This window comes from Agelaius phoeniceus, chromosome 5 (genome assembly GCF_051311805.1).
Source record: "Agelaius phoeniceus isolate bAgePho1 chromosome 5, bAgePho1.hap1, whole genome shotgun sequence".
Classification (NCBI taxonomy): domain Eukaryota; kingdom Metazoa; phylum Chordata; class Aves; order Passeriformes; family Icteridae; genus Agelaius; species Agelaius phoeniceus.
Genome location: NC_135269.1, coordinates 60,101,833 through 60,114,064, shown reverse-complemented (window position 1 = coordinate 60,114,064; position 12,232 = coordinate 60,101,833). Strand labels below are relative to the sequence as shown.

The 12,232-nt window shown below is 38.3% G+C and overlaps 1 protein-coding gene across 5 annotated transcripts in view; it reads right to left on the bottom strand.

The window, feature by feature from the left end:
* SRPK2 (SRSF protein kinase 2) overlaps positions 1–12,232 on the bottom strand; it is a 129,344-nt gene that overhangs the window by 32,602 nt on the left and 84,510 nt on the right. For all 5 annotated transcript variants that reach the window (XM_077179114.1, XM_077179115.1, XM_054631798.2 and 2 more), the window contains 4 exons: positions 8,154–8,305; positions 2,187–2,295; positions 1,525–1,612; positions 1,191–1,278 (listed from right to left, as the gene is read on the bottom strand). In XM_077179114.1, coding sequence (XP_077035229.1) covers positions 1,191–1,278; positions 1,525–1,612; positions 2,187–2,295; positions 8,154–8,305 — 437 coding nt within the window. The remainder of the gene's footprint in view (positions 1–1,190; positions 1,279–1,524; positions 1,613–2,186; positions 2,296–8,153; positions 8,306–12,232) is intronic.

Genomic DNA, 12,232 nt, shown 5'->3' with positions numbered 1-12,232 from the left:
ATAAATGCATTACTGTACTCCTTATTTCGTATTACTGTTTTACAATAAAACAATAAATCAAAATTCTTGGTTTCTAAAAATAATTATTCTTCAACTGTACTGCACTCAGATGAAAACAAATAAAAATGGGCAAAAGAAAACAAGATTAGACATGAGTCTGTAACTGAGAACACCTGACCCCAGACTCTCATTCTCACCACATACCCTAAGGCTCCATAACCAATGCCAAGAGACAGATGAATGGGATGGAAGCTGCTTGCACACTTCTGTCTGGCAGGATGCTTTCTAGTGAGCACTCAGATTTACTGACAGTCACCTTCTACATTCCTCTCCTAGAAGATAGGAGTTGGTGAAAGGTACTTTAATCTGATCTGCTGAAGGCACATAACCAAAATCAATGTATAACCAGGCTCTCCAGAGCAGGAACTCTCTCTCTGGCCATGTGGCCCATGAACAATGAGGTCTGCTACTGGGCTCCAAACACAACATGCACACACATAAGTCCAGCTGTAACAGTAAATAAAAGCACAGTAATACAATAAGCTACTAAAATACCTAATATGATCAGCAAGGAGAACTCAGTTTAGCTCAACTCTAAAATCAAATTTATTCACAGACCCGAAATTTACACCAAGAATTAGTCGGTTGTATTTTACTTTATCTCTCTCTTTTTCCACCACCCCTGTTTTGTTTTTTTTTTAAAGAAAGCTTTCAAAGACAAAGCTTTACAATCCTTGCCAAAAGCAAGGTTAAAGCCTGGTCAAAGGATGAACAAGAGAAACATCTCCATGAGCTCACAATTCTCACAAGAAAACAGAAACCAGCTTTTTCATGACACTGACAATTTCTCTTTACCAGTCTAGAACAAAAAAAAATATTTCTTGTAAGCTTCAGTTATTACAAATGTTTTCAGTAAACTCCATTTTTTAAGCAATCTATCTCTACTTCTACCAGACCATGAAAGGATATATTAAGACTTCTTTTTTAATTTTGCATTGTGTTTAGAAAAGCTAAGTTACTTTCACTCCATAGAGTGCCTTCCACACTGCACTTCTCTTGGCATCTACATACATTTTGGTGTTTCTACTTGATATATTTAAAGTAAGATTAACTAGAAAAAAGCCAGAACTAAATGCTTACTTATTTCAGTAGAATATTTTAATGAGAATGCCATGTTCTCAAAAGGATACGAATTCCATTCATTCCAGAAATTTTGAAGTCATCAATGAGCTGTACAACCATATCCTTGTTGGGATCATTAGGGTCACTTTCACGAACCTAAACCAAGAATGCAAACACTGACATTTTCAGAAAACATCCACTTTAAAATACTGATTAGTTAGATTTCCACACAAACTTATGTATTTTGGAGCTTCAGAAGACATATTAATTCATAATAAGCCAGATGTTTAGAGGACAATATGCAAAAAAACAAGAGTCTAAAATAAATTCTCTGTGTTTTTTTTAATTCACTATTACTTTTACTATTGTTATTGAACACTGTACTGCAATAGTGATACTTACACATTTGAGTAACTTTATTTCATCCAAGGCTGTCTCCGTATAATGCTGGGCACTTTTTACAACTTTCATTGCAACAAACCTTTTTCCCCTTGAAAAGAAGAGAAACATTTTCAACATGTACACTGAGCTAAAACAAAGACACTTTAAAGGTTGGGAAATTTTAAGTAGAGTATTTCATAGTCTAATGCATTTGTACAGAAAATGCTGAAATTGCACTAAACAACAACTTTTAACAACACTGTGTTAACAGTGTAATTATTGAGATTTTAGTCTAATTGATGCCAATGTCTCTACAAGAGGAACCTGCTTATACATTTTATCATTTAATGAAGGTAATTACATTTTTCATAAACATACAAAAGAAATAAAAATATAAGTTTATTCTTGCATGCTCAAGACAACCAGCAAATTCAATAAGCAAAGCTAATTTGTCAAAGAAAACAGAATTACATTTATTTATGAGAGTTTTAATAAACTACACCGTTAATCAAGAGCAAAATAAGACTGTAGGCATCTTTCTGCACAAAAAGATAGTAAACATTTACTATAACTATAGTAAACATTTACATAACTTTATCATGCACATAAAACAGAAGCTACTGCAAACAAAAAAATGTATTAAGAAAAAATATAAGTATATGGAAAAAAAGTAGTTTCCTTACTGCATATCCCAGCATAGCCAGACTGTAGAGAAGTGTCCCCATCCTAACTTTCTAATAACATGATACCGGCCATTGAAAAGGTCACCAATTTTCACTGGATGATAGCCTCCTTTCATGAAAAAACAAGTAGAAAAAAGAATATTTAGAAAATAAACAAGAATTCCCAGGTTTTCAAGTAATTTCCTTGTAGTATAAATTTTCCACTTCAAATTGTTCTGTACTATAAATAGGAAATATAAAGAAAACTCTAATGGTAAAAATTCTGCCTTGCTTGGCCTGGAGGGAAAAAACTCATGTCCTGTAACTACTGTAGAGTTTATTCACCCTTCTCTCTTATGGCTTTTATTTATGGTAATATAACCATCTGTTCTCTATTTCCTTAGGCTTATCTTTCACTTCACAGACAGTAGAGAAAAGATCTACATTATTTCTTTATCATATTTGAAGCCTCTCCAGTCAACATATTTTGGATGATTGCAGAATCTCAACAGAGATTGTTTTAATTCCCATTTGCTTTCGAGTAATAAAAGCAGCAATAAAATACTTCCTGAGAAAATGTTAAGAACAATGCAGACTTCACTGATGCTCTTCTACTTGGCTCCTGATCCACAGCAGCAATGCATTTTTCTGACATCTGAGGGTTTTACAGTGAGGAGGAAGAAGAGAAAGCAGGCAGCTCTGGGCTGTGTCTGAACTGCTTTTCCATTACTGAAGTCTGCAGTCCAAATTTAAACCACCCATAAAAAGGCCAACAGGACAGAGCAAGCTGGAGCTCACATTTCTAGAGGTGTAATGAAGCCTTTTATTTCCTTTGTATTTTGGGAGACATGCTTACTTTTAGTTAAACACAGGGAAGACAATGAACACACAAGGTTTTTATTCAGACCTTAACACACCAACAATAACAGCCATAATTTTGCCTAAATTGCAAACAAATAATAAAGCTGCACCATGCAACCCTCCAGGACACCAGCAGCAGACTCAGAGCAGCTTTCAAGGAACCACTTATTTATCTCTTTCTGGTCCTTCACAATGTCATGCCCAGCTGTAGCAGGATCCTCAGTTACTGACTAATCCATTTAGAATCAGGAAAACCTCCAACTACTTTCTCGAAGTTTCTGGATCTGTTTTGAATCCCCTGAAAATCTTGTTAGAACTGGTTAAGACAACAATGTGAATTTATAACTTAATTCCTTGAATTTAAAACAGAGACTTCTCTCTTCTCTCTTTTTATCTGTGGGAACAGTGATGTCAAATCTGGATATACTTTTGTTCTCTTTTTGCTAATAACATCTTCTGCCTTAGCAGAAGTTCAACAGTTCTTTTATGAACTCTCCTATGCTGCCAGAGCAGAATAATAAATTTAACACAACTGTGCTACAGAATTCTAACACTTACATTCTCAGGAGAAGGCTAAAGCTTAAATGACATACTGTGTTGGATGCTGGTGTGTCTAACAAACTCTACAACACACACAGCTTTGATATATGTGTGCTGGGGTGTAACTGCAGGCTTAGCAAACAGCAGACACAGCTTCCCCCAAAAACTGGCCCTTCCCTTGGGGAAGACCTCCCCAGCCCTCCCATCACTAGGAAGGAAATGCTCATGAAAAGGAAATGCTCATGAAAGCTGCCAGGATAACTCACCCAGCAGAGCAAAATGATACTTTCACTCCCACTGCTGAGTTGTGCCACCCTCAGTAAGGATGCCCACACTGCCAAGTGGGATCTCCTTATTTCCAAATCAAAACCCAGATCACTTTTGGAACACCTGACTGGATTTACCCTCCAGTAGAGAAGGGGGGACCTGGACTTACTGAGAGTAAGGGTTGACTGTTACACTGTCCATCTGCAAACAGAAACAGCATCAGCCACACATGAAGCCCAAGTCTACTGCAGCTTCACAATTACAGAAGTTTTGCTGAATAAACGCAAATACATGAATCGGTACTGATACAAAAATTAGAAACCAAACTAAATTTGATTTTGTCTATTTAAGCATCCTTCTAGTAACAGCTGATGGAGACATTTAACAATCTGGATAAATATAATCATTATTTAAGACAGCTATTGAGTGGTTTAATACAAACAAACAGAAATCTAATTACTTGGTAATTTTTTCCCCACAAAATTTAGGCAGGATGATGAAGTCAGAGATGCAAGAGGAAAGTTAAGAGAACATATAGGAATTCCACCTTTCCATTACTGAAAAGATAAGCATTTGTGAAGTGAATCAAATCTGATGATCTGCAAAACTTATGAGACTTCCACACAGATACACCATCACAGATAAAAACACATTAAAAACATATATCTAGAAATAGTTTAGGCAAACAAGAGCCTTTTAAGTCTGACTCTACAAACAACTTTTGGCATACTTGTGCTTCAAAGGGTCAAAAATAATGAAAAACTTGTGATGGTTCCTTCCCATCAGAGACAGAAAAGGAAACAGCACAGAGAGGAAATTAGACAAAGACAGCAAAGTTAATGAACTGGGGCTTGATAAGTTATTTTAGCAAACTCTATGTGTTGGTAGCATAACAATACTATATATGTAAAAACCATGTTGTTTTGATCCCTACACCAGTGTCACAACTAATTATAACAATACACCAGCATATGTGACAGATGCCAACAGTGGGAGCATATATAGCATATGAGTATATATATTTCACAAGATACTTTCCACTGTCCTAAGTCACAGCAGGAGCAGTTTTGGAAATGATCTGTTACCATTCCTGTACACATTACTCTCTGATTACTCCTATCAGCAACATATGCATTTACAGCTTGTGGACAACCAGGTAACAACCCACTTAAGTTATGTGTATATCAAAAACTGGTGTCATCCTATGATGAATGTAACCATTTCAGTTCTCCATGATACCAAAAGGATTTCTAAGTATTAGTAACAAGAAAGCATCTATGCAAAATTAACAAGCTGATAAAAATTATGTGCTTTTGGAAAAACAATACTGGCATTTGAAAATATGCAATGTATAAGTAAAAGCACTGCTGATAATTTAACACAAAAAACCCACCCTGTTGTACTGCAGCACACACAGAAGAAAAAAGTGTCTCTCACAGCTAGCTAGCTACATGCATGCAAGAAGGAGGGTCAGAAAAATGAGGTCATTATTCCTGAATGTCTCCTGAATGTATTGGTAATTGTAGCTGGCTCGTTCTATGTTTGTATAGGGAATTATTCCCTTTGTGAACTGGATGAATGAGAGACATCTCCAGGGGGCAGAGAAGATGATCAGAGAAGCAAAAAATTCCAATTACATTCATGACACAACAGACTCTTGCAAAAAAAAAAAAAAATCACCAAGTGTTTCAAGGCTTTTCAGAGAAGAAATACTAGTTTTACAAAGTACCCCTCAAAAAATCATGCAGTTGGATGTTTGATATTTCCATTCCTTAAATAAATATTTGAAAAGCATTTTATGCAAATTCAGTAACACAAACAGAAGTAATGTCACAGACTTCAACAGGCCCTGGAGGAAGCCCCCAGGGAACGGAAGTCAGTCTGCTTTTCACAGATGGCTGCTAGTCAGCCTCTTTCACATCAGGTGCTAATACAAACTGATCCAATTTTCTCATTAAAAAACACTACTATGACTATTTACTAATCACCATGTAATGTGGTCAAGATGCAAGCCCAGCACACAGTAACATGCCCTTAAAAATAAAAGTAGTAACAAAAATACTCAACAGGAAGTACAGCAAACAGGCCATATGTTGAATTCCTGAAAAAAATAATTATATCGTCATCATCAAAATTCCCCTCCTATAAAATTTCAGACTGGGGTTGAGAAGAGATGAAGTATGCTCTGGGCTTCAGTCAAAAACCCTGGAAGACTGCCATTTTGAAGACAAAATTAGGAATAAAAGAGACACTCCAGTAATAAATGATAATTTCCAAATCTTTATCTTCCCCTTGCTACCCAAAACAAAAAACGCTACTCAAACTAATAACACATCTCTCCAAAAAATAGAAAATGCATCTAAAAACCCTTCGGGAGTTCTTCACCAAGTAACTTAACTCATTCCCTGTACAGAACATAAAATATATAAACAAATCCCAGTGTGGTCATGGAATTCAGATTCTTATGGAGACCCCCCCCTTCAGTTGCACACCAGCAGAGTGAAAGAAGGAAATGCACTGCTCAGTCTTACAGGAAATTAGGGTCAGAAAATAAGCAAATCCTCTACTGAAGCAACAAAAGCATTGCTCTCACAGAAACAAGTAATGATCATGACATCCAAATGAACCAAAGCTTGAACCATCCTTAATGTACTTTAAAAAATTCAAAGCCTCAGGATCAGAAGAATTCAGAAGAACCTTTATGCATACAGAAGTTCCCTTTAATTTTTCAGGAAGCCTACAAGTATTCTTAGTGCAATGTAGTTTATTTCAGAAGTATACAGGTCTCACTACTGACCTGCTCTAGTTAAACAGGTAACTCATAAGCAGACTCTCTACTTAGAATATTTTTTTGTTTTGTGATCTAGCTTCTGCAGATGGTGACATTTTGCAAGGGATACTGGAAAACAGACAACAACGCATTGTTTGAAATTAAATGCAGCCCTTACTTCAGGAAAGAATAAAGTCAGAGCTTTGAAATGCTTAATCTCAAGGAAATACAGATGTTTATGAGTACACAGATGTTTCAACAAACCCTTATTCACTGATGGAACACTTTAAAGACACCCAAAGAGTTATCTTGCAGAACAAATGTGTTTTAACACAAATAATAAAAAAAACAAACCAAAATACTTGAGCATGGTTTAGCAACATATTTTTCTCTTCCCTGCTGCAGACTTTAACATCTAGTTTGAGTTTATTGTTTGGCTTTCACTATTAGCATTTGTAAGCCACTTATACATTTGAAATACAATATATTAATAAAACTTCTTACACCAAAATGAAATAGCCACTTTCCATTGTTAAATATGTAAATGCAAAACACTTTTCCAGGCTAGGAAGGGGAATCCTTGAAATAGCACATTTTCAGGCTTACACAGAAACTTCTGATTATGAAGACAATATCACATTTGACACAGGAAGTGGGTTTTGGTATGAGGAATACAGAATACCAGATACAGTCAGTGTGCATAGAGTGCTTTTTGACTATTCAAAAATACTGATCTGAAGAGATAAAATTCTGATGTATGTATTCTTGAAATCTACAACAAGTAACCCAGAGTTGACAGAACTTTTATTTATCATTTTTCATCTAAGTACAATGTACACTCTACCCTAATGGGAACAGACTTGCAACTTTAGCAGTGACACTAAAATAAATTTAAGTATTGACACTGTTGTACTGCAGTCATGCTTTTATGCATTTAACCATATTTAAAACCTGAATATAACCAAAACAAAAATTAAGGAAATTGAGTTAAAATGAAGATGTAGAGAGCCTCAGACAATGCTGAGAGCTGTGAAATACAACATGTGGAAAAGAAGCATGTAACATCTTAGGCTAGTGCAAGTTGAAAGAAGAAAGGAAAAATAAAGGATACAGTTGAAAAATAAATTTAGGTAATGCTCCTAAAGGCACCGAAGCATTTTAGAATATTTTGGAGTATGAGTTGTTTGTCTTGGTTTGGGTGTTTTTGTTTCTCTTACAACTCACATGAATCAAGAGAAGTTTATTCTCTATTCTTATAATTAGGACATCAGGAAGAATACAGGGATGCCACACTTGTATATCTACTAAAAAATGCATAAACAAGGTATGGCTAAGTGAAAAAGTAATCCTGAAGACAATTATAAATTAGAAACAGCTCATCATTTCAGGTCCTGATGCATAATTGTTTCAGGACCTGAAATGATGAGCTGTTCCTAATTCTTGTATAAGTAAATTCCGTAATTAAAGATCAGCTTTTTAAAAATCCCTCAAGAACCAGAACCAGACTGGCATGGCAGTGTTCAGCCTCAGCAGCAGTGACCTGCACTCACCTTTACAGTAATCTGCGGGATCCTCCTGCTCCTCATCGTCGGAGCCCAGAATCTCCTCCTCGGGCTCGGGCGGGGCGGGCTCCGGCAGGGGCGGCGGCGGGGGCGGCGGCGGAGGCGGCGGAGCAGAGGGAGCTTTCTGCTGAGGCTCGGGCCTGCAATGGCACAGAGAGCACACTGAGCAAAGAGCCACCGCACCGGGCTGCCCAGCCCTGCAGGGCCATGAGAAACCACAGCGCACACTGAGCAAAGAGCCACCGCACCGGGCTGCCCAGCCCTCAGGGGCCATGGGAACCAGAGAGCAGCACCCTGAGCAAAGAGCCACCGCACCGGGCTGCCCAGCCCTGCAGGGGCCATGGGAACCACAGCGCACACTGAGGAAAGAGCCACCGCACCGGGCTGCCCAGCCCTGCAGGGCCATGAGGAACCAGAGAGCAGCACACTGAGCAAAGAGCCACCGCACCGGGCTGCCCAGCCCTCAGGGGCCATGAGAAACCACAGCGCACCCTGAGCAAAGAATCACCGCACCGGGCTGCCCAGCCCTGCAGGGCCATGAGAAACCACAGCGCACACTGAGCAAAGAGCCACCGCACCGGGCTGCCCAGCCCTGCAGGGGCCATGAGGAACCAGAGAGCAGCACACTGAGCAAAGAGCCACCGCACCGGGCTGCCCAGCCCTGCAGGGCCATGGGAACCAGAGAGCAGCACCCTGAGCAAAGAGCCACCGCACCGGGCTGCCCAGCCCTGCAGGGCCATGGGAACCAGAGAGCACACTGAGCAAAGAGCCACCGCACCGGGCTGCCCAGCCCTCAGGGGCCATGAGAATCCACAGCGCACACTGAGCAAAGAGCCACCGCACCGGGCTGCCCAGCCCTGCAGGGCCATGGGAACCAGAGAGCACACTGAGCAAAGAGCCACCGTACCGGGCTGCCCAGCCCTGCAGGGGCCATGAGAAACCAGAGCAGCGTCTCACATTCTCACTGTCACCTCTCACACCCCTTTGGGACACGGGGGAGGCGTGCACAGGGAGGAACCTGGCCAAACCAAGAGCAGGTCTCACGTCAAAGAGCTTGCAAAGACTCATGAAGTACAGAATCAGATACACACGAGCTTTTGAAATCCCTGGTGAGCAAATGACGTATAGAATCAGATACAGAAGTACAGTATAATCAGTATAGAATCAGATAAAGAAGAGCTTTTGAAATCCCTGACATTAGACTCATCTTCTTGAGCACAACTGAGAAGAAATACGAAGAATATCAAGTTATTCAAAAGCTCCTGCCTGCTAGCTGAAGGAGGAAAGATCTCATTAATACACATCAGGAAACAATCTAGAGACACTGACCCAAACCTTAATGCACTTCTCATCTGCAGCTGCTGCCAACACTATGGAAAGTTGTATCAGTATACAAAATACTGAAAACATCTATTAAAAAGAGAAAAAAACCTCATCTTCCTAGGTAGTCTATGATGCTCATCTCAGGGCATATAATATGCTTTAATATGCACTAATTAATTTTTTTAACAACCAAAACAAAATCACCAAGGTCTGACACCACCAGGCAAGAGATGAGGTTGGGGTTTTTTTGTCTTGCAGCTCCTATTTTTTTAAATAAACAACCAAAGTGAAATTATATTTTATATCCTGTTCCAAAGAAAGCTGTACTTGGTTACTACAACTTACTCACATTTCAAAACTGACTATTTTCCACAGACTTCAGTCCAGGGTTGAAGTGATATGACCTCTCTGTCATATAATTAACAAAGACTTCCCCAAACAGGTTGATGCTGTTATTTTTTGTATTCAGACCTCTTGAAAATAAGAAGTATACACTTTCCAAATACATTTGCAAAGTAACTTAAGCATTTGTGCCATCAAAAGCTGCTATAACTTACATTTACATCTACTTCAAATTAACCACATCTAAAAAACACCATATTAACGGTATTTTCTCCTTCATGTAATAAAAAAAGATAAATCTGTAGTTAGCTGATATTTCAGCACTTAGAATTTGCTTTTGAGTAAAAAATTGCATACTAAAAAGATCCAAATACTTCCTTCATCATGAGTAAAAACTGTACTTATATTTATCCCACTTCTAAGTCATCTTCCTCATAATTCCTTTTCCTGTTAACACACTGCAAATGTTCAAGACAGACAGACAGACCATTTGGAGTCAAAGAGAACATGGTTGGTCAGAAACAAATGCCACTGGCAACACTCACCACCTGCACAGCAGCTGCTATTACGCCTTTGCTTAAAAGGCCAGCACTGCAAGCTGCATTGCATACTAAATTTATCTGCCTGCTACCCCTTTCAGATAATAAAATTCTTCAGTCAATAAATGGTCAGATTTAAAAAGGGGTGTTTTGAACTGATTTATCAATGATTTAAGTTATTATGAGAAATCTAATGAAGTAAATGAATTTACATCAGTACCACATGCAACTAGACGGAAGAGAAAGAAGGAATCCATTTGAAGGATAAAAAATAAAAATTTTTGCAGGTGTTCCTACTTAAAATTATGTTGGTTGTTTGCTTCCCTCTTTCATTTTTGGCTCCCAACACATGTCTTTATCTGGTACACTGAGAGGAGAGTAAACTGCAAATGGAAGGTTCAGCACATTCTCTGACCAGCTAATCCTACTACAAACCAGATTTCTGACCCTCCTGGTTTCATGGTGCCAGCAAGCTCCCAGTGACAGTGACAGCTCCCACCTGTGATCTGAAGCTTAAACCCAACAAACCACCACAAAAGGACCTACGTTACAAACCCTGAAATTTCATCTGTTGGGCACAGGACCATTTTGGACACACAGATCAAAAACTAGGAACACCTAAAAATAAAAATCTAATGGTTGGACTTGATGGCCCTAAAATAGTCTTTTCCAGCCTGAATGATTCCACAAGCAAGAAGAAGAATGCATAGTGAAATAGCTTGTACTTCATGCATATATCTGAAAGCAGGGTGCCAAGAACACAGGCACATCCATCAGTGCCTGGACTCCTTATTTTGGATGGTACCATCATCTCACTTTGTTCTGACCACAAATGTCCATGTTGCTATTTTGGTCACATGAAATGGTACAACTATAGAAAATCCAGGGTAGGGTAGGGAAATGCAGTGTGGTGGTAAGTTCAAAAATTCACTGGAACAGGTTAAGAAAACAGAGTTCTTCTGAGTCCTTCTCAAGCTACTGTATTTGATTTTGGTTTGAAAGGGGTTATTTTTCCTATCTTCAATCCCAGTTGATTTTTATATTCAGAAGTGTTTTCTTACTGTCCTTTGTGGACACCAGGAAGGAAGGAAAGATATTACTGTATTTCCTTTTGGAGTTATTTATGATTTTTATCTGATTTTTATTTTTTGTTATAAATAACAAAACACTGCTTTAAACTGAGGAAGATCTTGGGTTTACCCATTTAGCTTTGCTTGCATCTTCTGGAGCAATCAAATATTAGTACAGAAAGATGAGGGAAGGAAAAAAACATACTGAGTTATTACATCAGTCTGACTGCTAATTCTACATTTTTGGCAATTTTTTTCCTCTAGTTCAGAATTCTTAGCAAGAGATTCCTGTTGTTCTTTGGTTTTTTCACTTTTATTTTTCTAGGATATATGTAAAGATCAAGTCTTCAACACTTCTCTTGATGGCTTAAATTCTGCCTACAGGTTGAGTAACTCATCCTGGCATTCCCAATGCAACTGGCTCTTCTGCCAATTCATAGTTTCACAGTGTTAGGAAGGGCATCAATGAGAGAACTCCAGTTTTGGTATTTCTGAATGGCCTTTTATTGAATTGCAAAGATAAGCTATGATGAATGCTTCAACAACATCTTCATTTGCAATTTAGGGCATGAATATACAGTTTATTCAGCTTAGATTTCATTTTTTCCAGTACAGTCTGCTAAATGTAAATTATTTTTTCTTTTGAGTAGACTTTAAAATATTGTTGGCATTAAAAAATCCAACCATTTAGAAACCTGTGAGTCACAAACACAATCTCCATTTCCTTTTCAGAAATATAATTGTCAAATACTATTAGAACATAAAAAGCTATTCAACAACCATTATTTCAAGT